Below are 27,642 nucleotides of genomic sequence, written 5' to 3'. Positions count from 1 at the left end.
CCGTCACAGCCCCAAACTCCCAACAAGTTGAGTCTTGCTCCCTCCAAACCGAAGGGGCCTCCAGCAGGATTCAGAGGCTCTTAGTAGCACACGCTGCCCAAGGAACCCACACTCTCTGGCCCAGATGGGACCCTTGAGAACAACACTTCTATTCTGCATTGCCACAGGAGACCCTCTGTTCACCGCCTGACTCATTTCCAAGGCCGCAGTGCGACAGGACAACCAGCACACAGAAGTCCTTGTGATCCAAGCGTCCAAAAGAGGAGACACATGCCATGTCCCCATGGCTGGTGGCTCAGAGGGCTGCGAAGCTGCTCAAACAGCGGCCCCTGAATCTTGCCTTTTGTGGGGCAGAACTCCCAGGAGCGGGGAGGATGCCCAGCAGCCTGGCCCGCGACCATACAAAGGCCACGATGGCTCTTCCTTCCCGTGCACGAAAGAACAGACGGTGGCTGCCGATGCAGGAGAGACTCGTGGTGGGGGAGGGGAGGAGAAGGAGGATGCCAGCGCCGGAGTGTCCAGCAGAGCTCCCGGGCGGGGGGCAGTGGCTCCGCTTTAATCGCCTTCTTGGCACATCGGCAAGTTGACAAAGGTAAAGACGTTAAACTCTATCATTATGGAGAAGCACAAGAAGATGGCGTAGAGAACCAGCACGTAGATCCCCAGCTTCCGGTCCAGCCTCCATTTGTTCAGATGGATGCCGAGGACCTGGAAGGAGAGAGTGTGAGTGTTGGGCTTGGGGGCAGAGAAATACTCCAAAAGGTACTTTTATTGGAAAACTACACACGAACGATGAACCCCAGAACTTTCTGCAGAAGGTGGGCAAGAGCGGAGGGGTGCTGCCGGTAGATCCTTGGTTTGATCAGAATGAGCCCTGCAGGCTTTACGCTTGTCTAATGAAAGGGTGCAGACTCCAGGCACACACAGCAGCTGGCCTCAGGCCACCGGCTCTGCCGGGACACGTACACCACTTCCTGGGGATGCACATGCCCTCCCGGGCCTTCTGTAGTGACAACCAGGGACTTTCACTGGGTCTCCCCTTTGCTTCAGAACTTGGCATCCTCAGCCTTCTTCAGCAAATCTTCCAAGGCTCCCGCTGGCCCACATCTGGCAAACTTCTGCTTGCACCACCTCTTTCTATTTTGTGTGTGTGTGTGTGTGTGTGTGTGTGTGTGTGTGTGTGTTTGGGAGACGGGGTTGGAGCACATCCTGTTTCCATGTTCTTGCCCACCTGTCCTTTTACAACCTTCTTTCTTATCCCTGAATTGAGGCCTCCTAAGGGTTGGATCAGAGTTACCTCATCAGAGCAATACCATGGGTCCTTAGAGACAGACCGGTGTGGATTCAAATCCCATCTTTGTCATTTCCTATCCCTGTGACCTTGGGCAAGTTACTTGACCCCCGAGCCTTGATTACTTCTGCAAAGTAGAATATCATCAGGTGCTTGTAAGGATGGAATAAAGTAAGCAGAGGTAGAGTTAGCACAGTGTGGCGCATGTGGAGTGAGGAGACCTCAGTATCACGCTGTGCCAGCCCCGAGACCTGACCATCAGGCCCCCATGTCAGCTCACATGGGCTGGGGGAGGACTTGTCTCCTACTGCACTAGTGAGAGGAGACAGACCGGGCAGCAGGAAGAGAGGAAACGTAACTCACTTCCTCTGGGGACTTCTTAGTGGCTCAGGGAAAAGCGCAGTGTTTGGTGCCAACATTCTCGGCAGAAACTGTTTCTGGGGGGTATCTGTGAATTTATATGTTTTTACTGCTTTACCCCTCACTGCCAAGGGGAAGGGGGAGGGGATTCAGAGACTGTGCACAATCAGAGGAAATGATGTATGTGTGAGGCTTCTAGTTTGGAATTGTAAAAACTCACGGTGAGCGCAACGGAGCCCAGCAGCAACACCACGGAGTAGACCAGACCCCGGCTGTTGATCTTCACCTGGAAAAACAAACACACATGCCCTGAACCTCTGGGCTGTTCAGGCCCCCATCCGTTCTGGAAGCCCAGTGTGCTCGGGCTTATCCGCTCCCTTATCTGGAAGCCACAGGTGGGTGTTCACGGTGAGCACGTGGCCATGGATTCAGGTCTCTGCTCATCTGAGGAAATGAACTAGGAGGGGAGAGGCGTGCCAGTGGGCAGAGGCACGGGGCCGAAGCACCCGTGAGTGCAGGGCAAACACGGGCTGCCTCCTGCAGGCACTGCCCAGGCTGCCCGGGACGCCTTTGCACAAAGTGGCTGCCAGCGTGCCAAGGAGAAGGGGGCAGTGCATCCCCTGCAGCCCTTGGCTGGCACAGGGCCAACACCACTATCACTCCCTGTAAAGCACATGTGCCTGGCGTCATCTCACTAAGGAAGCGAGACGAACTTACCGTGGATCCATAATTAATAACCATGGTCTGCAGTCCCCACGGTATGCCGAGTCCCACGAGGATGTCAAACACGTTGCTTCCTATGGTGTTAGAGACTGCCATGTCACCAAGGCCTGCAGGGGACAATCAACATATCAGGCATCAAGAGCAGGTCGCTGGAAACCCCTGTTCCTTCCCATTTCCATCAGTGTTATTCCTTAGAAAGGAAGTCCTTCCTCATGGACCCCACATTTCTAAAACCTTTTAATGAGGACTAAGATCTACTCCCTTCATGAAGTCTTACATGTGAGGCCTGTAGTGGGTTGAATTGTGACCCCCCCAAGATTCACATGTTGGGGTACTAACCCCCAATACCTCAGAATGTGACCTTATCCGGAGACAGGGTCTTTCTGGGGTAATCAAGTTAAAATGAAGTCCTTAGGGTGGATCCTAATCCAATATGACTGGTGTTTTCATTAAAAGGGGATGTTAGGGCACAGGCATGCATGCACACAGGGAGCACTCCATCTGAACATGAAGACAGCCGTCTGCAAGCCAAGGAGAGAGGCCTGGAACAGACAGAAAGAATCAACTCTTCTGACACCTTGATCTCGGACTTCTAACCTCCAAGACTGTGGGACAGTCAGTTTCTGTTTTCCTGTCTCCCAGTTTGTGGTAGTTACGGCCGACCTAGGAAACTAATCCAGAGCCCTTCATTATTCCTCCTGCCAGGGGTGTCAGCTGGTGTTTTGGAAGGACCCACTATGTGCTTCTTATTTGAGCCTCCCAGGTGCTCTGGGAGGGAAGGGGCCTCACCCTCAATGTATACTTGTGACCCAGGTGATGGCACCACGGCCTTGACCTGGATGACAGGGCATCAGGTTTTATGCCCAAGAGTGAACTCTTTCCCCCCAACCAGACTAGAAGCATCTTAGAGGTGAGGGACTGTGTCACCATCTTCCCTCTCCTGCCCCACTGTCCAGTCTCATGAAAGCCACACAGTCTTAGGAACTTAATAATGTGAGAGGTATCAAAAGTTAGTAAACAAACTTTTACAAATAAGACTCATGCGGGCTGAGCCTGTTTTCACCGGGCCCCTTAGCCCTAAATGGACACGACTGTCATAATCTGGCCACAAACAAACGTCCGTGGAATGAACAAGCCTGAAACACACATGCCTGTGCCCATAAAACTGCCTTGGTCGCTGAGAAGCTCACAGACTCAGAAGAGCGTCTGGACGACTGCCTCACCTCCACCTGACTTCCTGCCCCCCTAGTATAGCCAGGCCACTTCCTCCTGCCTCCGCTGACCTCCAGGACATAATGCCTCCCTCAAGGGCCTCACAGCTCCCTCCCTCCCTGCCTGGGCACTGATCTGAGTGCCTTCAAAATCTCGGCAGCTGAGTCCTATTGGGGGGCGGTACCTCTGGGAAACCTGCCTTCCAGTCTCCCAGGATTTTGTGAAACAGGAACGAGCAGCAACTGTTTTGGACCAGCTAGTTGCCCCTGGTGAGGAGGCAGGCACTAGCCAGATGGGTCAGGAGGCACAAAGATGCCCAGGTTTGGGAGAAGAGAGAGGAGAGCTTCTCAGGTTTGACTGCCTGCTCTGTGCAGGCACTGCCCTCTGAGGAATCTTACGGCAGCGCTTCTCAAACTTCAAGAGCACACGACTCACTAGGGGTCTTGCTAAAAAGCAGACTCTGGGGGCTTCCCTGGCTGCACAGTGGTTAAGAATCCGCCTGCCAATGCCGGGGACACGGGTTCGAGCCCTGGTCCGGGAAGATCCCACATGCTGCAGAGCAACTAAGCCTGTGCGCCACAACTACTGAGCCTGTGCTCTAGAGCCTGCGAGCCACAACTACTGAAGCCCGTGAGCCACAACTACTGAAGTCCGCGAGCCACAACTACTGAAGCCCGCGCGCCTACAGCCCGTGCTCCACAACAAGAGAAGCCATCGCAATGAAAAGCCCGTGCACCGCAACGAAGAGTAGACCCCCCTCGCCGCAACTAAAAGAAAGCCCGTTCGCAGCAACGAGGCCCCAACACAGCCAAAATTAAAATAAGTTTAAAAAAATAATAAAGTTATAAAAATTATTACAAAAAAAAAGCAGACTCTGATTCAGTGGGGCTGGGACGGGGCCTGAGAGTCTGCATGTCTCTCAAGCCGATGCTGCCAGCCTGGACCACGCTCTGGGCTGTGAGCCTTCAGGGAGCCCAGGATGCAGAGCCTCTGTGTTGGAGCTCACCGCACGGCTCCTGCCTTGTGTGATGGACTCCGAACAGAGGTTTCTGTATCCTCCACCATAAAGAATCTGTCCAGGCTTTAACCTGGTCTGCTGGACACTCTGCCAATCACGTCAGCATCACCCTCACGACAACCATACACTCCCGCCCCCGCCTCACCCCTCCTGTTTCTGCGTTCTACATCTCACAGGAGCCACTCTGAGATGATGTCCCCACCTGTCCTTGTTCCTACAGAGCCCCTCTGACCTCATTGGGACCCTCCCCTCCAAGCCCTGAATCTTCTAGAATCATGACCCCCACCCCCAACCCACTAGCTTGGACTCCAAGGCCAGCTGTTTAAATGGCACATTCTTTTGCCTCCTTGACCTTCCATTGTGTCCACCCAGCCAACCCCAGCTCTGGATGAACTTGTGATCTCTCATCTGTGCTGCTGGAGCTGGTGTGACTTCAAATTCATGTCGGAATCCCACCCAAATTCATGCCAGCGAACATCGGACAGGCCCTAGGCGCTCATCGGCTTTCCTTTTACTCATTGTACTGGGTTGAAGAGTGCCCCACCCTCATGTCCACCCGAAACCTGTGAATGTGACCTTATTTGCAAATAAAGTCTTTGTAGATGTGATCCAGTTAAAATGAGGTCATAGGGCTTCCCTGGTGGTGCAGTGGTTGAGAGTCTGCCTGCCAGTGCAGGGGACACGGGTTTGTGCCCCGGTCCGGGAAGTTCCCACATGCCACGGAGTGGCTGGGCCCGTGAGCCATGGCCACTGAGCCTGTGCATCCGGAGCCTGTGCTCCGCAACGGGAGAGGCCACAACAGTGAGAGGCCTGTGTACCGCTAGCTAGCTAAACAAACAAACAAACAAACAAACAAATAAATAAATAAAATGAGGTCATAATGAATTAGGGTGGGACCTAATCCAATGACGTGTCCTTATAAGGAGGAAGTTTGGACAAACACACACAGAGGGAATTATACCACATGAAGACACAAGCAGAGACTGGACGGATGCAGCCACAAGCCAAGGATTCCTGGCAACCACTGGAAGCTGGGAGAGAACAAGGAAGGATCCTCCCTAGAACCTTCAGAGAGAGTACGGTCCTGCCAACATCTTGATTTTGGACTTCTAGCCTCCAGATCTGTGAGAGAATCCATTTCTGTTGTTTTAAGCCACCCAGTTGGGGTACTTTTGTTATGACAGCCCTGGGAAATGAATACACTCACCTCAAAGGTCACTCAATTCAATTCCAAACCCTTCAGCTGCTGTTCCCAACTGTCCCCATTTTCCACAAGGCTCCAGCCTACTGCCAAACATACCCCCACCCTTCCCTTCCCCTCAATTCATGCTTTCTCAGGACTGACTGACCAACTAATCAACCCTTTCTTTTATCTTGAAGAAATAAAACTTCTTCCTTCTTTCCAAACCAAGTTTCTCTCTGGACACTGCTCTCCTCTCCTGTCTCCTCTGAGATTCCACTCCATTATTCGCCCATCCTGCCCCCCATACTTTCAAATTTCCATCTACAGAGGAAGATCTGTGGAGGTCCGGGCTTGGATGCTATCTCACGGGTAGAAAGGGAGCGGTAAAGGAAGGCTGGCTCTTTACAGCTCTTTTGTTCTGCCATCAAAGAGCATACTGGTGGGGCTTCCCTGGTGGCACAGTGGTTGAGAGTCTGCCTGCCGATGCAGGGGACACGGGTTCGTGCCCCGGTCCGGGAAGATCCCACATGCTGCGGAGCAGCTGGGCCCGTGAGCCATGGCCGCTGAGCTTGCGCGTCCGGAGCCTGGGCTCTGCAATGGGAGAGGCCACGGTGGTGAGGGGTCCACGTACCGCAAAAAGAAAAAAAAAAAGAGCATACTGGTATTCCTCACCTTGCTTACCCCATGGCACTTAGTTCCAAAGAAAAATCGCCAAGCAAACCATAACCTTACATAAGGTCTAGAATTCTGAAGGAGAATTGGAAAATGGTTGGAGATACAGGATGTCCCCGCTTGACTTTCCCGGGATCAGAACATTTCTCATTACTATTGCATTTGCTATAAAAAGTCTGGGCTCCAGCTCCGCTCAATCTCACATTGGTGATGCCGGAACAAGTTCATCCTTTTTTTTTTATTCTTTGGCCGCGCGGCGCAGCTTGTGGGATCTCAGTTCCAGCATTGAAAGCCTGGAACCCTAACCACTAGGCCACCAGGGAACTCCCAGAACAAGTCCATTCTTATACAACTCCACACAAATGCTTCTAGAGGTCTGGAGGAGTTGACCTTGGTAGTATTCTCTCCATGGATGGAATCTAATACATGATGCTTTCCAGTTGTCACCGTTTCCTTCATAGCAGGATGTAAGGATTGCCAGTCATGACAGCCACGAACTGCAACTCGGGCTGGGGGTAGGGGCCCGCAAGGTGATGCTGACTGCTGTCAGGGCTGAGGCGTGATCCATACCTTGTCTCGTCACAATTAAGCTGGCCATGCAGTCTGGAACGCTTGTGCCTGCTGCAAGGAAAGTAATGCCCATGATGACATCAGGGATTCCAAGGGTATATCCAATAATAGTCACCTGCAGAAGAGTGGGGGGAAATATCAACTCACAGAGGAGCACCCCTGGAAAGTGTGCTTACATCTGAGTGTTTTTAACTTATACACAGTACTGCTATATCCAACAGAAAAATCTGGAATACGGTTTTATTTTAAAACCATCTTTTGCGTGTTCTTTTTTCCAGATTATGTAATACGTGTTTACTGTTTTAAAAAGTTTAGAAAATAAAGTAAAATGAAAGTAAAAATCACCTACCATTTCTCAAGACCCTCAGACAACCACTATTTACACTTTGCATCAGCCCATGATTCTCAAATTTGAACATGTAGGAAATTCCCTGGTGAGCTGGTTAAAATAAGATTTCCAGGTCTCACCCCCAGAGTTTCTGATTCAGGAGGTCTGGGGTGAAGCCCAGGAATCTGCATTCCTAACTAGTTCCCAGGTGGTTGGGACCCTGAGGCTGCTGGTCTGGGAATCACATTTGAAAACCCCTGCTTTAGAATATACCTTGACCTTCTTTTTGGTGTGTGTATTAGACAAAAGATAAAATCAGATTATAGCACCGACCTATATTTTGCAGCTATTTATTACATGTAATAATACATCGTGAACATCTTTCCAACTCAAATACTCATCTATAACATTATTTTAAACTGATGCATGGATTCCATTGCATGGCTTTAAAGTTTTCACCAACCCGTCACTGGTGAATATGGAAGGGGTTTCTGTTTTTACTCTTACAATGTCACTGTATGGTAACAAGTAACATTTAATGAGCACCTCCTGTGTACCAGGTCCTCTCCAGGTGTTTTACTTTCACAATCTCAGGTGCTCTTTATTATTCACCACCCACTGGTGAGAGAGGCACTGTCATTATGCCCAGGGAAATGAGGATCAGAGAAGTTAAGTTACAGTGCTGGTGGGCATGAAGCCGGGGAGCAGTAAAGCAGGGATCCCAGGCCAAGTCTTTCCAACTCTGAAGCCTGTGCTCCAACCTCACCGTCATGCTGTCTTGCGTGAACTTCTCTGGGATCTCATCTTACTATATCCTAAGGATAAGTTCCAAGAAATAGAACTGTTGGATCAAAGGATTCGCAGGCTTTTAAGGATGCTGAGGCATGGTCACACAGTCCTCTAATAAATGCCTGACACTTGGGAGGTGGTTGGGCCCTGAGCAGCAGCCAGGTGGAAAGCCCTAGAAAGTACCTGGACAACCCCATTCAAAACGCCCATTAGTCCTGGCTCACCTCCCCATCTAGAAAACGGCAACAGTGGCATCTCTTAGGGTTGTTCGCATCTTGGCTGATGGCTGCAATCCCAGCAAATGGTTGGGTGACTTAGGATAAGCTGGTTTGCTTCTCTGAGCCTCAGCTCCCTCATCTGTAAAATGGACTTTTAAATGAGGATTAAGTGAGCAAATACGAGGTGACAGTGCCTGGTCTGCGCAAGACATTCATAGACGTATGTTTCCTTTCTCTTTCTATCACTCGTCTCGCATTCTATGGGGGCAGAGAAAATTAGGGTGATCAGACCAGACGTGTGCTTTCTAAGGGCAAAGTTCAGCCCTGGAATGTAGTCGGAGCTCATCGACGAAAATGATACCCCTCCTAGGACAAAGCTTTGCAGATGGGTTTGAAGATGCTCTACCCTCAAACCGTAGTGCTCAGCTCAGCATCACCAGGTGCGGAGCAGAGAACACACGGACTGGACTGCCCTGGGCTGTGAAAGAAGAGAGACACTGAGGACACCAAAACCACACAGCTGATCGATCCATCAATGCTTAACCCATGCTGGCCACGAAGGAGGTCTCCACAAGACTGGCCGGGCTGTGCTTGACATGTTTTCAATGGGTGATGCCAGATGTCATAAGTATAGGAGATTGGGTTATCTGGCAATACTGGGGATGCTTCCTTTTTTTGTTTTTTCTTAAATGACTGAACTACATGGCTAAGAAGCCGGAAGCTGAAAGGACAGAAGGAAGGTTTTGTGTGTGCGCACACACTCTCCAAGTGTTCAGGACCAGAGATGCTACGTGAGTGTGGCTTTGCCTTGGACTCCAGCCCTGGGCTCTCTGAGCCCTCCTGATGCTTGGGCTTCAGAAAGGGAAGCAGAGGCGAGTCCAGAGCTGGGCTGACCCTCTGCCTGACCTTGTAGAAGTCACGCCTCCTCTTTGGTTTTCACCTCCCCAGCTGGGCAAAGGTGCTGGACAGGATGACCCATTTTGGAGGTCTCCCCCTTTGGACACTGACACTCAAGAATGGTTTTCCGCAAAGTGTTGGGGGTGAGAGATGTGAAGGGTGGCTGGGGAAGGGTGTGGGCGGGTGAGACATCACTGCTCCCTGGCGCCCCCATCAGGACATGAGGAAAGTAAGAGCATGGCCCCCAGGCAGGCACATCTTTCTTCAGTAGAAATCAGGCTAGTGTGGTACTGTTGTCTTTACCATTTTCTACTGTGGAGGCCATTCAATCACCTCAAACTGAGGCTAGCTGAAGTTCAAAACCGCAGGTAAGAGTGCCCCAGCAAGGTGGTTCCTGTACCTCCCACCAAGCCACTGCCAAGAGTCTGCTTTAAGAAGTGAGAGTGGGGTTTGTAAGTCCAGGTTGGGGGGATGGGAGTGTTATTAAATGTCCCACCTCACTGCTAATGAGTGGAACCGATTTCCTAAGACTGTTGTTTTCATTAATTAGAGAAGAAACAGATTTCAAACATTCATTAATTTGATCTTCCCTAATTCTCACACCCACTCAAATGTCATGAAATACTTTTTTCACTAGCAATGTCGTGTGGGGAATGCACTTTAGTAAGAGAAATCGCTGGACCCTTTTATCAAATGTAAAGAGGGGCTGACCTTTAACCCTATTCAGAAAAATTTAAGTTTGCAAATTCAGTTCATTTTGAGGCCAGTTTTCATTATGTCTGATTGCCATCCTTTTCTGGGGGGTTTGGATAGTAGCTATTTCCAACTCTTCTTCCTAAACACACACGCACGAGCACATGCACGCGCACACACACGTGCACACACGTGCACACATACACACATGCGCACACGCACGCACACACGCCAGCATCTAAGGGGATTTAAACCTCTATCTGAACAAGCGTGGAAGCAGTGTTGGCTGCATCTCATGGTGAATATGGCTGATATTTACAGTTATGATCAATTTGCTGTTCTGCAAGCTCAGACCTGATGCCTGAACAGAGACCTTTCATTCTCCCAATAACCAGTCCATTTCGTAGAGGGGGCGACCATGGCTCATGGAAGCTGAGTCACCTACCCAGGTTTCACGGCTCACAGGGGGAGAACCAGGATTCACATCCATTCCCATGTGACCCCACGGCTCTTCTTTCCCCACCAAACTGCTTCCCTGGGGTTAAGGGCAAGGGGGCCCCTGTGTCTCTGAAAGCAAGACAACCTTGCCCTGTGTGCTTGGTGTGAGGGGACATCAGGTGTTAGGACGAGAGTGAAGTGGCCGCATGCATATACCACTGAGGCATGAGTGGCTGACAGGTGTGCTTCCCAATAGAAAGGCAGAGGTCCTGTACCTATTTCTCTCCTTGTTCCTGGGCTCCCCTGGTGAGGGGAGGGAAAGAGGAGGGACCCCACAGGGTGATGCAGAGCAAGGCGGAAGGGGTTCCTGCTTGGCCCTGCCCAGCCAGCGAAAGGTTTTTACAGGGAGCGGTCACGTGTGGCCAGACCAGCTACGCCAAAGCCTCTCTCCCTGAAAATCTTTAGTCCAAATGGCACCTGAAGATTCCAGTAACAAACTGAGAGGCCGTTCAGGAGAGTGGTTGAGATCCTGGACTCCGGAGACCAATATCTGGGTTCTAACCCCAACTCTAGAACTTACTAGCTATGCGACTCATTGTGCAATAGTTGCTAATTGTGTAACTAATTGGGCAAATGACTGAGTCTCTAGGCCTGAGTTTGCTCATCTGTAAAACTGGCATAATAAAACGGCTTGCCCCATCGGGTTGCTATAAGGACTAGAAGAGTCTACGTAAAGTTTGTATCTGTGCCTGGACAGAGAAAGGGGAGAGGAGCATCCCTTGGCAGGGGGCATGGAAAGGGCTGCCTTGTGTTTGTCTCCCATTGACTCCAGTCTCCATCACATTCCCCTTTGGATACTGAAAAGGAAGGGAGCCTAGTGATTAGCCCTCCAGAGCTTCTTACAGAGACTCCCCACCACCCCCATGTTCCTCTTCCATCACACCAGGGCGGCGTGTCCCAGGCTGTTCGTGTGAAGGTTCGTCTGCCTCCTATGGCCACCACGGACCATGCTGTGTCCATCTGGGTATCTCTGATGCACAGCACAGCACCACGCACTTCTGCTGAAACCCCTTCCTACTGAGAAATAAGCCAAGGTCTGTTAAGGTGGGCGACTTGCCGAAGGTGGCACAGCGGCGTCTGAGCGTGCTCTTGACACCAACTCTCCCACCGCCGGCAGGTGCCAGGCAGGAGCTGTCCGTACGGTCCACCCCCACTTCTGCCACTCACCAGCCACACCATCAGGTAGGAGAAGACAGCGATCCACAGTGTGGCAAGGATGAAGGTGAGCATGAAGAACTTCTCCCAGCGGGGCTTGCTGCAGTTGGGGATGGTGACGCACAGGAGGAAGATGAGTGGCCAGGTCAACACCCACTTGGCTTTGTCCCCTCTTGCCTCTGCAGAGGGTTGGGGCAGAGCCAGAAGGGAAGAGGAGAGAAACACACACTGGGTTACACACCCGCCAGTCTACCCGTTGGTTTATTTTTTCAAGCCAAACAAGAGAATGCTACGAATGTGACTCCTAGCAACGGCTTCACAGAACCACACACCTTCATACTGTCAACCTGGAAGCGATCTTAGCAAGACAGTTAAGTGTTTGTTGATTGAATAACCTCTGTCAGTCCAAATCCTTTATTTGACAAGATGAGGAAAGTGAGACCCAGAGCTGAAACAGATTTGCACAGGGCAGCTGGAATGGGGATGCGGAATACACGGCTAGGCTTCGGAGTCAGACCTGGGCTGGAATTCAAATGACCTTGAGCAATCCTTTCAACTCCACTTCCTCCTCTGACAATAACAGCTGTAAGTAACAACAGCACAATAGTTGATGCAGGGAATAGTTGCTTTGTGTAGCAGGCATAGTGCTAAGCATTTTGCATCTTAGTAGTTTCTTCACCTGTTAAATGGGAACATTATCTCTTTCTTGGTTCTTGCAAAAATGACATGATACAATGCACATAAAACAGCCAGCGCAAAGAGCCTGGCACAGCAGGTGCTCTGGAACTCTCAGCTCCTTTGCTCCAAGGTCACATAGCCAGTGGCAGAGGCAAGACTAAAATGTGGTATCCTGCTGGCAGGCATGACCCTGCTGGCCCCTACCAAGGGAATCCACAAACAATTCAACAGAGGAGAAGTGGCCTCAAAAGCCACTGAGTGCAAGCGTAGTGTCCTTAATAAGCCACTGGGTATTTTGAGCACATGCAAGCTCAAAATAGGCTGTGGGTGATGCCAATGAAATGGTGGAGGAAGGACCTCTGAAAATTCTCTCCTCCATAAAAGCAATGAGAACACTAGCAAAAATGGTCAGTCAACTTGTTTCATTTTATTTATTTATTTTAAAATTTATTTATTTTATTTATTCTTGGCTGCATTGGGTCTTTGTTGCTGCGCATGGGCTTTCTCTATTTGCAGTGAGCGGGGGCTACTCTTCATTGCGGTGCACGGGCTTCTCATTGCAGTGGCTTCTCTTGTTGCAGAGCATGGGCTCTAGGCGCGTGGGCTTCAGTAGGTGTGGCACGTGGACTCAGTAGTTGTGGCTCGTGGGCTCTAGAGCGCAAGCTCAGTAGTTGTGGCGCATGGGCTTCAGTAGTTGTGGCACGCGGGCTTCAGTAGTTGTGGCTCACGGGCTCTAGAGCGCAGGCTCAGTAGTTGCGGCACACGGGCTTAGTTGCTCCGCAGCAAGCGGGGTCTTCCTGGACCAGGGCTCGAACCCGTGTCCCCTGCATTGGCAGGCGGATTCTTAACCACTGAGCCACCAGGAAAGTCCCTCAAGTTGTTTTAGGACTCTGGAAATTAACCAAAGCCTTGTGGCAATCCAGGCAGTATTTATTTAAGAAAATTGGCTGGGTATTAGTAAGAACAGTGAACTTTATATAGAATTTTAACTTGCCCTGTTTTCATTCCCTTTCATCAGCTTTGGAGTAGCTTTGAAAAACCAGTAGCCTGGCATCCACCAGAAAGGGTAGGACAGGATTAGAGCTCCTTCCAAGTCCATTCTCAAAGGACTGGCATTATCTGACCTGTCTGCTGGTTTCCTGGAAGACCCCACTTTCAAGGCTGTCTTTATTTTACCTGAATCAGAGCTCACCCAGTATGAAGAGCCTTTTCCTTGAGGGCATTTGTTGAAAACAGTCAGGGGCACTTGTGGAAAACTGTGCAGCCTGAGGTGGTGGACAACAGATGGACAAACAATAGGTTAATGAAAAAGCTTAAAAGGAAAAGCTGGTAATGAGATATCCATAGAGGGCCTGGAAAAGTTCCCACATAGTTCTGGGAATCTGAAAGTCCATGAGCATGCATAGGGCTGTTCCCAGGGTTATTTTCAGGCTCAGGAAAGACTTGAGAACGTCCTAAGCTTTCACTTCTGCCTACCACTGCGACTCTGAGAAAACAAGAAGTAAAGGCCAAGGTGGAGTTGTAAACTGCCTGCCTGGGTGTTAAAGGTGTGCCCCCAAACACACACACAGAGCCCATCAGCAAAGACTGGGAGACTTGTTTCGACCCAGGCATCTAAAGAAATCTCTGCGCAATCATTAGATGACCTTAGGCTAACCTCACAGATATTTCAGTGGTCAGGCAACAAAGAATATAGATTTTACAGAATTAGAAAAGTCACCAGACAAGCAACAACAACAATAAAGCAACAAATAGTCCTGGGAAAGGGGAAGGATGTGATTTCTTCTTCTTCTTCTTCCACATTATATTATTTTATTTATTTATTTTTAAGTTTTTCATTGGTATTTTTATTTAACAATTCATAAAGGGAGGAAAAGATTAATAAATATATTATTTTAAATGTCTAGTTTCAACAACAAAAATTAAGAGACATGCACAGAAACAAGAATGTATGGCTTATACATGGAAAACAAGCAGTTACTAGAAACCATGTCTGAGGAATTCCAGATATTGGATTTACTGGACAAAGTCTTTAAATCAGCTATTTTAAAATATGCACAAAGAAGTTTTAAAAATGTCTCAAAAACAAAAGGCAAGTATGAGAATGATTTCTCATCAGAGAATATTAATAAAGAAGTAAAACTTATATAAAAGAGCTGACAGAAATTCTGGAATTAAGAAGTGAAATAACTAAAATGAATATTTTACTAGAGGGGCTCAATAGCAAATCTGAAAAGGAAGAAGAAAAACATCAGTGACCTTGGAGATAGGTGAACTGAGATTACCTAGTATCAGGAACCGAAAAAGAGTAAATAAAAATGAACTGTGCCTCAAAGACCTGTGGCACACCATCCAACATGCCAACATATGCATAATGGGAGGATCAGAAAGAGAGGAGAGAGAAAACGGGGCAGGAAGAATACTTGAAGAACTCAGGCTCAAAAACTTTCCAAATCTGATGAAAAACATTAATATATACATTCAAGAAGAATACACCTTCTTTTCTTGCTTTATTTATTTATTTATTTATTTATTTATTATTATTATTGTTTTTTTGCGGTACGCGGGCCTCTCACTGTTGTGGCCTCTCCCGTTGCGGAGCACAGGCTCCGGACGCGCAGGCTCAGCGGCCTCAGGGCCCAGGGCTGGGCTCAGGGCCCAGCCGCTCCGCGGCATGTGGGATCTTCCCAGACTGGGGCATGAACCCATGTCCCCTGCATTGGCAGGCGGATTCTCAACCACTGCGCCACCAGGGAAGCCCTTCTTGCTTTATTTGTTTTCTGCTCTTGCTTTATTTGTTTATGAATATACCTTCTTTTCAAGTTCACATGGAACATTCTACAGGATAGACAATATGTTAGGTCATAAAATGAGAACCAATAAATCTAAAAGGATTTCAATCATGCAAAGTATATTCTACAACCATTCCACGTTGGAAAGAAATTAGAAAGCAGTAACAGAAGGAAAACTGGAAGATTTACAAATATGTAGATATTAAATAACACATTCCTAAACAACCAATGGGTCAAAGAGGAAATCACAAGGGAAATTAGAAAATACTTTGAGATGAATGAAAATGAAAACATAACATACCAAAACTTACGGAATGCAGTGAAAGCAGTGCTTAGAGAGAAATTTACAGTTGTAAATTCCTATATGAAAAAGGAGGAAAGAACTTAAATCAATGACCTAACTTTCTACCCTAAGAAACAAAAAGAGCCAATTAAGTTCAAAAAAAGTAGAAAGAAAATAATCAAGATTGAAGTAGAAGTAAGTGAAATAGAAAAACAAAACAAAACCCAGAATCAAGTAAACTAAAAGTTGGTTCTTAAAAAGATCAACAAAATTGACAAACCTTTAGCTAGACTGACCAAGAAAAAAAGTGAGAAGACTCAGATTACTAACATCAGGAATGAAAGAGGGACTCCACTAAGGACCTTACAGAAATAAAAAGAATTATTAAGGAATACTATGAACAACAGTGTGCCAACAAATTAGATAACCTAGGTGAAACAGAAAAAACCCCCACAAAGACAGAAACTACCAAAAGTGACTCAAAAAGAAATAGAAAATCTGAATAGACATATAACAAGAGACTGAAACAGTAATCAGAAAAGCTTCCTTTAAAGTAAAGCCAGAACCAGATGGTTTCATGGGTATTTCCACCGAATGTTTAAAGAATAATTAGCATGAGTCCTTCATAAAACTCTTCCAAAAGATAAAGAAGGAGAGAACATTTCCTGATTTGCTCTATGAAGCCAGTAATACCCTGATACCAAACCCAGACATCAAGAGAAAACAACACTACAGACCAATATTCCTTATGAATACGAATGCAAAAATCCTTAACAAAATTCTGGCAAACTGAATCCAGCAACACATAAAAAGGATTATACACCATGACCAAGGGGGATTTATCCCAGGAATGTAAGGTTGGTTTGACATATGAAATTCAATCAATGCAATACACCACTTAATAGAATAAAGGACAAAATGGCACGATCATCTCAATTGAGGCAAAAAAGTCATTTGACAAAATCCAACACCCTTAACAAACTAGGAATAGAAAATTTCCTTAGCCTGATAAAAGGCATCTATAAGAACCCCACAGCTAACATCATACGTAATGGTGAAAGGCTGAAAGCCTTCAACAAGGTGAGGATAACTGCTCTTATCATTTCTATTCAACATTGTTTTGGAGGTTTGAGCCAGGAACAGTAGACAAGGAAAATAAGTAAAAGTCATTCAGATTGTAAAGGAAGACATAAAACTATCCCTATTTGTAGATGGTACGATCTTGTATAGAGAACATTCTAAGGAATACACACACACACACACACACACACACACACACACAAACTGTTAGAACTAAGAAACAAATTCAGCCAAGCTGCAAGATACAAGATCAATATGCAAAATTCAGTTGTATTTCTATATACTAACAATGAACATCAAAAACATGAAATTAAGAAAACAATTTCCATTTACAATAGCATCAAAAAGAAAAAAAATACATAGAATACATAGGAATAAATACAACAGAAGATTAGTATGCTGAAAACTAACAAACATTGTTGAAGGAAATTAAAGAAGACATAAATAAATGGAAAGACATCTTGTGCATGGATTAAAAGACTTAATATTGTTAGGATGGAAATACTCCCCAAACTGATCTACAGATTCAATGCAATCCCTACTAAAATCCCAGCTAACATTTTTGCAGAAACTGATGAGCTAATTCTAATTATTCGTATGGTAATGCAAGAGACCCAGAATAGCCAAACCAATCTTGAAAAAATAATGAAGTTGGAAAACTTACATGCTCTGAATTTAAAACTTACTTACAAAGCTACAGTAATCAAGAGCATGTGCTACTGGCCTAAGGATATATAGAACAATGAAACAGAATGTACAGTCCAGAAATAAACCCATACATTTAAGGTGAATTGATATTTAACAACAGTGTCAAAACAAGTCAATAGGGAAATAGTAATTTTTTTAGCAAATTGTGTTGGGACAACTGTATACAGATATGCAAAAGAATGAAATTGGACCCCTACCTCATACCATATACAAAAATTAACTCAAAATATCTAGTGTTCAGAATATATAAAGAGGACTTCCCTGGTGGCGCAGTGGTTAAGAATCCGCCTGCCAATGCAGGGGACACGGGTTCGAGCCCTGGTCCGGGAAGATCCCACATGCCACGGAGCAACTAAGACTGTGTGCCACAGCTACTGAGCCTGCGCTCTAGAACCCACGAGCCACAACTACTGAGCCCACGTGCCACAACTACTGAAGCCCATGCGCCTAGAGCCCGTGCTCTGCAACAAGAGAAGACACTGCAGTGAAAAGCCCGTGCACCACAACGAAGAGTAGCCCCTGCTCGCCGCAACTAGAGAAAGCCCGCACGCAGCAACGAAGACCCAACACAGCCAAAAATAAATAAATAAATAAATAAAATTAAAAAAAAAAAAGAATATATAAAGAACTAATAACAAATAAAAAAAAAATCCCAATTTTAAAACTGGGCAAAGGGGGAACTCCCTGGTGGTCCAGTGGTCAGGACTCGGCGCTTTCACTGTCAGGGGCCCAGGTTCGATCCCTGGTTGGGGAACTAAGATCCTGCAAGCCTCATGGTGCAGCCAAAAAAAAAAAAAATGTTAAAAAATAAAAATAAAAATAAAAATGGGCAAAGGATTTGAATAGACAGTTCTCCAAAGAAAATATACAAATGGCCAATGAGCATGTGAAAAGTTGCTCATCATCTTTAGTCATTAGGAAAATGCAAGTCAAAACTACTTCAGACCCACAATTATAACGATAATAAAAAAGATAAATAATAACAAGTATTGATGAAGATGTGGGAGAATAGGCACCCTTATACCCTGCTGGTGGAAATGTAAAATGGTCCAGCCTCTTGGAAGATAGTTTGGCAATTCCTCAATATGTCCCACAAAAACCTGTACTCAAATGTTCGTAGCAGCATTATTCATAATAGCCCCAAAGTGGAAACAACCTAAATATCCATCAACTTATAAATGGATAAACAAAATGTAGTATATAAATACAATGGAATTTTCACTCATATAAAGGAATGAAGTATTGATACATGCTACATGGATGAACCTAGAAAACACTGTGCAAAATGAAAGAAGCCAGACACAAAAGGTCACATATTATAGGATTCCATTTATATGAAATGTCTAGACTAGGCAAATCCATAGAGACAGAAAGTAGACTGGTGGTTGCCAGGGGATGGGGGAGGTGGAGAATGGTGGGGAGTGATTGCTCAGGGGTATGAAGTTTCTTTTCGGGGTAATGAAAATTTTCTGAAATTATATGGTGCTGACTGATGTTGCACAACTTTGTGAACATACTGAAAAACACTGAATTGTATACTTTATTAGTATGAATTTTATGGTTTATAAATTATAGCTCAATAAAAATAAAAGAAATTGCAAAGTAGGCTGGCAATAGTAGTTTTAGCTCTGTAAATCTGTGCTTGAATCTTTCTAAGTCACTAAAAACATATTTGCTAAGAAAAAAAAAAAAACCCAGCCTGTTTATAATAACGAATCAGGAGAATATGGTTAGCTAGAAATCAGCAAATCCATTCATGTATTCATCCTAGATGCTACCTCTAGAGAAACAGCTGTCTTCCCAGATCTTCCTCTACATATACCTTTCTGCACCTTGTAATCCTTGCACAAACAGCAGAAAGTTTTCCTACCTGATTAGTCTGTCCAAAATTTCAGCCCACATCCCAATTCATCCAGGCCGCCAGGGAAGGACTAAGGCATCTCCAGAATTGACCTAAAACACTGTATGTAAAGGAAAAATCCACTTTGAGGAACTGTAACCCTGGACACTTACATGCTCAGGAGCGCCTTTGCAGATATATACAAATGCCACAGCAGAAGGGTAATTTATTTTCACAGACACCAAAATGAAGCTAATGTTTGTCTGTTTGTCTAGCATGGGTTTTGAATCTGGTTTGGACATCTGCCCTGAAATGGTCCCACCCAGCTGGCAAGCCTCATGGCCCACCACTGCTTCCTAAGAAACAATGCTCCACCAGACCTGCTCTATGGCTGTGTTTTCCAGCTGTTAGATGAGACCCATTAGCGGACTGTGAAATCAATTAAGTGGGTGGCAACTAGCATTTCCTTGAAAAGGAAAAAAAAAAAAAAGTATTAGAGTTACGGTAAACGAGTTAAATACTATTCTGAAGACTTGTTTCCTTTTTGTAGATACCTGTGTGCGTGTGTAAGATATTTATTACTGTGCGTCATGGTCCAAGTGTGGAAAACTTTCACAGTGATCATGCTGTGCCCCACCCCACCCCACCCACACCTTCCACCTGTCTTCAGCATCTCCATTGTTTAATGAGGCACCGTAAGACACCAGACACCGAAATGATTATTGTGGTTTCCACAAGCAAATGCAAGGCAGGGTGAGCGGGCCTAGGACTGGCTGATTTGAACAGTTTCAGTGGGCTCTGGGGGACAGGGGCTGTCTCCAGTCGTCTGGTACTGACCCTGCAGTGATCGGGGCAAAGGACTAGTACCTCCTGGAGTGCGAGAGCCAGACAGAGGCCAGCGATTCAGAGTACTGAGCTCCAGACGTGGTAGTCTGCATATGAAAAGTGTACTTCTGGATGGGTAGTTTGTTATCTCTAAGAATTGGCTAGCCCGAGCAATGCTGGGTTGTGCAAGGCATCCGTTGTTCTTATCTGCCTAGCATCCATGCCCCGCTCCTGGTAACAGCATGCTAATGTTCCTTTAGGGAACCAACCCTCCATTCCACATCAGCCATGTGGTTTGGAGGGCTGACTCTACTTCCTAGCTCTATGGGTGGGTGTGTTGAGTCCAGCTTGGCTAATCATGCATTCCATAAATACTCAGTGTGTTCATTATGGGCGCTAGGCACTGTTCTAGGTACTGAGAATCCACCAGTGGACAAATCAACAACCCTTGCCATTGAGTGGTTTACATGGGTTTGGGGTTGGATGGACAACCCATTTAGAGACCCATGAGTGGATTCTGCTGGGAATCACTGTCTGTAATATCCATTATCCCTTCCTCCTTACTAACAGAACCCTATTTTGCTTTGGACAGTAGGTTCCTAGCTAAAAACCTTAATTTCCTAGGCTTCCTGGCAGGTAGGAGTGGCCATGGACAGTTCTGGACAATGAGATGTAAGATGTCTACGTGGTAGGGTTTCCAGGAAGGTGACTATCTTCCTGATAAGAAGAGACAGGCTTAGTGACACGTGTCTCCTGCCCTGCGTCCTCCCTCCTTGTTCCTGCCTGGAATGTGAACATACAAGCCACAGGAGCCACTTGGCAACCTTGAAGACAAAAGTCACCTGCTAAGGATGGAAGAACAGAAATGGGACACCAATGGTATGACAGAGCTACAAGACTCCCTCATCTCAGGACTTCTTATGTGATAAAAATAAATCCTTTGAGGTGAAGGCTTTGTCACACGAATTTTCTGTTACACGCAGCCGAATGCGATCCTTAACTTAGCCAGAGGCACCACTTGTGCACTGGTTAATCCGATGGGAGGTAAGCCTAGACGGCTGGTGGTCATCTTGGCAAGCTGCCAGAGGATGAAGCCAATACAGGGAAAACCTTGCTGAGAGACGTCCCAGGGTCCTGTAACCATCTGAGCCCTGTGTTGAGCTTGCCTGAAGGTAGATTCTCTCAGTGAATCTGCCACTACGGGCCCTTTGGCTTAAACCAGACTGAGTTGGATTTCTCTAACATTAAGAGTCTGGACTAATTAAGGGGGGAAGTGATAGAGCTCGGGGGGCTACAGGACAGTGTCTATCCTGAGGGACACTCCTCTGACACCTCCAGGAGCCCCTCCAGCCCCCCTTCCAACTGCCATCCCTTCAAGTGCAATGTCAGGGACATCTGAGAGATGCTCCCGGTGGACGCCAACTGATGTGCAAATGCAAGCATGCAAGAAGGGCTGCTGGTGTTTCTTCCACTCTCAGATTTCTTTCTTGAAGTAGGAAATTACAATTTAATTATGTGAAAGAAATCTTTAAAATGAACTCTAACAAAACAGATGGCTAATCATACTGGAGGGAAAAAAATAAGAACAGATGCAGTTGCTAATGAAAAACTTCAAACAAAATAATTTGGATAGTTAACTACCTAGAGTGGTTAACCTGCAGTACGTGGGGATGTGTGTGTCACCAGATGATGTAGATATTCATGGACCCTGGAACTAGGAGTGTGTACATGATCTAGACAGCATAGGTCCAAGACTAGTGTTCTCGAGCTTGAGTAAAACTCAGAATCCCCTGGAGCTAATGATTTGGCAGCTCTGGAACTGGGCTGGGGTGGGGGCGGGGGGGTGTCAAGAATTTGCATTTGTTAACAAGTTCCCAGATGCTGCTGATGCTGCTTGTCTCGCCCCTTGGAGAACCACCATTCTAGATTAACTCCATTTAAAAACTGAGACAGGGCTTTCCTGGTGGCACAGTGGTTAAGAATCCGTCTGCCAATGCAGGGGACACAGGTTCAAGCCCTGGTCCGGGAAGATCCCACCTGCCGTGGAGCAACTAAGCCCGTGTGCCACAACTACTGAAGCCCGTGAGCCACAACTACTGAAGCGCGTGTGCCTAGAGCCTGTGCTCTGCAACGAGAAGCCACTGCAGTGAGAAGCCCGCGCACCGCAATGAAGAGTAGCCCCCGCTCGCCGCAACTAGAGAAAGCCCGCGTGCAGCAACGAAGACCCAATGCAGCCAAAAATAAATTAATTTAAAAAAATAAATAAAAACTGAGATAATTAAGATGCTGATGCTGCTTGTCTCGCCCCTTTGAGAACCACCATTCTAGATTAACTCCATTTAAAAACTGAGATAATTAAAATATCATAAAATTCACCCCTTTTAAAGTATACAATTAGGTGGGTTTTGGTATATTAGAAAGCTGTGTAACCATCACTACATAATTCCAGATGATTTTCAGGACCCTGAAAAGAAACCCCCTCCCTTTTAGCAGTATTCCCCATTCCCCCTCCCCTCAAGCTCTGGCAATCACTGTAGTTTGCCTATGCTGGACATTCTATATACATGGAATCAACATGCGGCCTTTTGTGTCTGCCTTCTTTCACTTAGCATAATGTTTTCAAAGTTCATTAATGATGTAGCATGAAGAAGTATCTCATTCTCTTTTATGGCCAAATAATATTCCATTATATGAATATACTATATTTTGTTTAATCTGTTCATCACCTGGATATTTGGATTATTTCTACTTTTTAGCTACTATGAATAATGCTGCTATGAACATGCGTGTACAAGTTTTTGTGTGGACATATGTTTTCATTTCTCTTGAGTATATAACCAGGAGTAGAATTGATGCACCATATAGTAACTCTATGTTTAACTCTCTGAGGACCTGCTAGCCTGGTTTCCAAGAGGCTTTACCACTTTACATTCCCACCAGCAGTATACGAGGGTTCCAATATATCCACATCCTTGCCAACACTTTAGGGTTGTCTTTTACTATAGCCATTCTAGTGAGTGATTAGTGGTATCTCAGCATGGTTTTGATGTGCATTCCCCTGATGACTTATAACGTTGAGCATCTTTCATGGACTTACTGGCTGCTTGTAAATCTTCTTTGGGGAATTGTCGACTCAAATGCCTTGCCCATTTATATTGTTGAGTTCTAAGAGTTCTGTATATATTCTAGATACTAGATCTTTATCAGAAATATAATTTACAAATGTTTTCTCCCATTCCAGGAGTTGTTTTTTCACTTTCTTCATAGTGTCGTAGAAGTCACAGAAGTTTTTAATTTTGATGAAGTGTATTTTTTTAAATTTTATTTTTTGGCTACGTATGCTTTCGATATATTTAAGAAACCATGGTCTAATCCAAGGTCACAAATATGTATTCTTATGTTTTCTTCTAAGAGTTTCATATATTGAGCTACTACATTTAAGTCTGTTTCATATTAACTTTTGTATATGGTGTGAATTAGGTGTCCAACTTCTTTTTTAAAAATGTGACTATCTAGTTTTCCTAGCACCATTTGTTGAAAAGACTATTTTCCCCCCATTGAATTGTCTTGGCACCCTTATGAAGAATTACTGACCTTAAAAATTACTGACCTTAAATGTATGGGTGTATTTCTGGACTCTCAATTCTATTCCATTGATATATATTTCTATCTTATGCCAGTACCAGGCAGTCTTGATTATTATATCTTCGTAATAAGTTTTGAAATCAGGAAGTCCTTCAACTTTGTTCAAGATTGTTTTGGCTATTCTGGGTCCCCTGCATTTCCATATGAATTTTAGAATCAGCTTGTCAATTTCTGCAAAAAAAAGCTAGCTTGGATTTTGATAAAGATTGCACGGAATCTGTAGATCAATTAGAGGACTATTGCCATCTTAAAAATTTTAAGTCTTCCAACCCATAGACTCAGGATGTCTTTCCATTTATTTAATCTTCCTTAATTTCTTTCAATAATATTTTATAGTTTTCAGTGTACAAATCTTGTTCTACCTTTGTTAAATTTATCCCTAAGTGTTTTGTTTCTGATGACATTGTAAATGAAATTTTAATTTCATCTCCAGATTGTTAATGTATAGAAATACAACTGAATTTTGTATACTGACCTTGTATTCTGCAAGTTTATTAACTCTTATAGGGTTGTGGGGTTTCTTGGGTGGATTTCTTAGGATTTTCTATATACAAGATCATGCCATCTTCCTTCCTTCCTTCCTTCTTCCTTTCCAAATTGGATGCCTTTTATTTTTCCTTGCCTATTTACCCTGGACAGAACCTCTAGCGCAATGTTTAATAGAAGAGGAACGAGTGACATCTTTGTCTTGTTCCTGATCTTAGGGGGAAAAGTCTTCGGTCTTTCACCATTAAGTATGACGTTAGCTTTGGGTTTTTTTGGAGATGCCCTTTATCAGATTGAGGAAGCCTGCTTCTATTCCTAGTTTGTTGAGTGTTTTTTTTTTTTTAAGTCAAGAAAGAGTGTTGGATTTTGACAGATGCTTTTTTGTGTCTGTTGAGATAATCATGTGGTTTTCACCCTTTAGTCTAAAAATAGAGTGTGTTACATTAATTGTTCTTCATGTGTTGAATCAGCCTTGCATTCCTGAGATAAATCTCACTTGCTTAACTGTTTATAAAGAAGAAAACCAAGACGCATGAAGGTTAATGAACTGCCCAAATCTCACAGTAAATTAGTGGCAGAGCCGCAAATAGACCCCGCTTCCCCAGCCAATGGCCTCCAGTCTGGCCCTTGTGGGGAGGCAGGGGGATGCAGGTGAAGGTGGAGCATTGTCAAGGCTGGATTAATGAACAGACCCCTCATCATTATTCAACATTTGTGTTGTGCCTCACACATCTCAGAGGTGGTTTTCACAAATACTCTATTTTCCATATCAACACTCTATTTTTCATATCTCCCCATTTCACAGGTAAGTAAGCTAAGGTTTGGTGAAATTCAGTGACTTAACACAGTGAGAGGTGGTACCTGGACTTGAATGCAGGTCTTTAGAGTTTAAATCCTGGGTCCTCTGTACTATACTGCTTGCCTGCCCTCTGAGTCCTGTGATTTCAAAGCCTGTGGAAGTCCTTTTACTACCCACTGGCTGACAGAGGTGTCTACTATCAGCACAGAGCCTTATACTTTTAGCTCATGGCTGTGATCAAAACAGAAAAATCCTCTTAAGAAGGGGAATCATTAAAGTTTTCTTATTCCTTAGGGGTTAATGAACTTAAGAATCAATAATTTTTAGTTACTTTTAATCTACTTCTGTTTTATCCTTAAATTTAGACTTACCACTAAATTGATTGGTCTTTGAGGGGCACAGAAGCTCCAGGGTTAATGGTGGCTAGACTGCCAGCTTCAAATACCAGCTCTGGCATATTCTACCTGGGTGACCTTGGAAAAATATTTAGCCTCTGTGTATCTCAGTTTTCTAACCTGCAAAATGGGGATAACAACAGTTCCATTGCGCTCACTGTCTCCCTCTCAGTGCTATTGTGAGACTAAAGGGAGCCCACGTGGGAGATACATTTAGCACAACGCCTGGTGCAGAGCAAGCCCCAATTTTAGCTTTTGTTGATATTCATGGTTAATTAACTTCCACTTACTGAGTATCTACTACTCAAGCACTGGGTTGGGTAGTTTTATGAAGACTAAAACAGGTTCAGAGAAGTAAGCCATCTAGCCCAAGGTCACACAGCTAGGAAGTGGCAGACCCAGAAGTCCAAAACCAAAGCCTCTTAATTACACTGTCCTGAGTCCTGGAGGATGCCTTTTGACCCTGACGGCATTAGAGGGGCAAGGAGGGACCCCACGGGAAGCAGACAAGTCAGGGCTGTAATCAAACCGAGCTGCCAAGCTGAGGTTGGGGAGGAAGGGAAAGACTGAAAGGGAGGATGTGAGAGGAAACCTTAGGCTTCAAGGCAGGCCCTGCTGACGGCTGACACGGAGATGTGGACAGTCAGGGCTGAGCGCACAGGGACCAAAGGCCCGGTGAGAGACGCCCTGGCAGCTCAGGGCAGGGACTTGGAGAGCCTGTGGGGGCTGAGAGAGCCCTTCCCCAGGGAGGCGCCCCTGGCCCAGTCTCCCCCTCACACTGCACACTCAGGTAACACGGTTCAGCCTCCGGAACCCTGTTCGTGCTTCCCCAAGAAGCATCCTCCCACACAGGAGAGGGGGACAGATCAGACAAACAGACCAGGACCTCCAGTCAACAGAGAAGCCGGGCCCAGAGTTCCCTCGGTTGGTGCAGCTCCCAGGGACCCTTACCCCAGCTCCGCGTACGTGTCCACAGCCCCTGTCGTGTCCAGCTCTGGGACTGGGTGTAAGTGCGTCCCAGAGCTGGGGTCGGTGCGTCGACTCCCTTATTCTAACGAGATCCCAAGCTATGGCCAGCTTTGCACTCCACCTCAGGAATCCCAAGGCTTGGGGCCAAAGAGAGCTGTCCCGTCCTCTGTCAGTCAACTGTGTGGCAGCAGGTGGACCCTCAACCTCTCTGAGCTTCCTTGTCCTCGTCTGTGAGGTGATAACTGCCCCGCCTCACCCACTCCAAGGATCTGTGGGGAGACTACAAAAAGGCAAAAAGTACAGAGCTCATTGTCCCGCCTCTGAAGGCCGCACCCTGAATCTGGAGGCCCCGGGGAGGGTGAAATAGAGGCCGCTGGTCCCAGGAACACCAACGACGTCAAGAACGCTCGCTGGTCCCCCTCGCGCTGGCAGGCACGCTCGCTTTAAACATCCGGCAAACATCCAGGGCCGGGCTGTGGGCTGCCGGCGTTTACAAACCACGCAGACGCAGCAGCTGGCCGCCTCCCTCCCCTGTCTTCCTGCTGCCCCCTGCATTCCAGAGCAGGTGCTCCAGCTTGGGGGCCCTCTTGGCCAAAGTCGACACTGGGACCAGGCCGAGGACGGCACTTAGGGGGTCAGGCAGACCTGCGGTACCAGCCCTGCCCGTGGCCCCCTACTCACCTGTGTGCAGCTTCCTGAGCCCCCGTTTGCTCCCCCGGGAAACGGGGACCACACGAGCCACCCAGCAGGGCTGTGTGCAGAATCTAAGCGCCAAATATAAGGTGTGAAGCATGGTGCGGGGCTGGGGCTCCATGAAGGATGTGTCTGCCAAGCTACAGGTCAGGGCCCTGTCCCCCCTGCTGTTTCACTAGGAGGTTGGAAGCCACACGAGTCCCTCGCTAGAGCTGCTCTGGCATAAGTCATCAGCTAGGATTGGCTGTAGTGCTTCTCTCCAGGCTTCGCTGCAGCTCCCACGGGGGTGGACACGCTGAGTGGGTCCTCAGCATTCCCCAGGCCAACCTCCTCCTACTGCGTCTGCAGAGGCGTTTCCCAGACTCCCTTGCAGCTACAGTTCTGGACTCAAATTGGGTCCCTTTGAAAAGCAGAGTTGAGGGGCCGGGCTGCCTTTCTGCTGCTTTAGATGCACCGCTGTTAAGCAGGGCTCTGGGGCTGTTAGTCCTGCTGCAGCAGCACGTCCATGCCCAGGTGCTAGCTGAGTGGGAATCAGAGATGGTCCCTCAGGCTGGACCAGCAGCTCCGTGTCCCCTGCATGGTGCTGGGGCACTCGAGGTCAGCTGTGGCAGCGGCCTCGTGGTCCCTGGGTCACAGTTCTAAAGGTGAGTTCTTGAACATTTTGGTGCATCCCAGCTCCCCACCTCCCCAATCCTGGCGTGGTGGCAGCGGTTCAGTGGGAGTCACTGCTGGTGCCCAGCCAGGAGTGTCCTTCCCACCACTGCATAAGGGACCTATGTCTATCAATTTCTCCTGCATCTGAGATGGGTTCCATCCATCATGTCCTGACGAAGCTGGAGGCA

At 46.6% G+C, this 27,642-nt stretch overlaps 1 protein-coding gene across 2 annotated transcripts in view; it reads right to left on the bottom strand.

The window, feature by feature from the left end:
- Window positions 1-555: 555 nt before the first annotated feature.
- SLC24A4 (solute carrier family 24 member 4) overlaps window positions 556-27,642 on the bottom strand; it is a gene marked incomplete at both ends in the record, with an annotated part of 190,702 nt that continues 163,615 nt past the window's right edge. For both annotated transcript variants that reach the window (XM_081230323.1, XM_081230324.1), the window contains 5 exons: window positions 556-708; window positions 1,872-1,937; window positions 2,369-2,481; window positions 7,030-7,144; window positions 11,620-11,786. In XM_081230323.1, the coding sequence (XP_081086449.1) occupies window positions 556-708; window positions 1,872-1,937; window positions 2,369-2,481; window positions 7,030-7,144; window positions 11,620-11,786 (614 nt within the window). The remainder of the gene's footprint in view (window positions 709-1,871; window positions 1,938-2,368; window positions 2,482-7,029; window positions 7,145-11,619; window positions 11,787-27,642) is intronic.

This window comes from Mesoplodon bidens (genome assembly GCF_964165515.1).
Source record: "Mesoplodon bidens genome assembly, chromosome: 3".
NCBI lineage: Eukaryota > Metazoa > Chordata > Mammalia > Artiodactyla > Ziphiidae > Mesoplodon > Mesoplodon bidens.
This window is presented reverse-complemented; position numbering and strand designations above follow the sequence as displayed.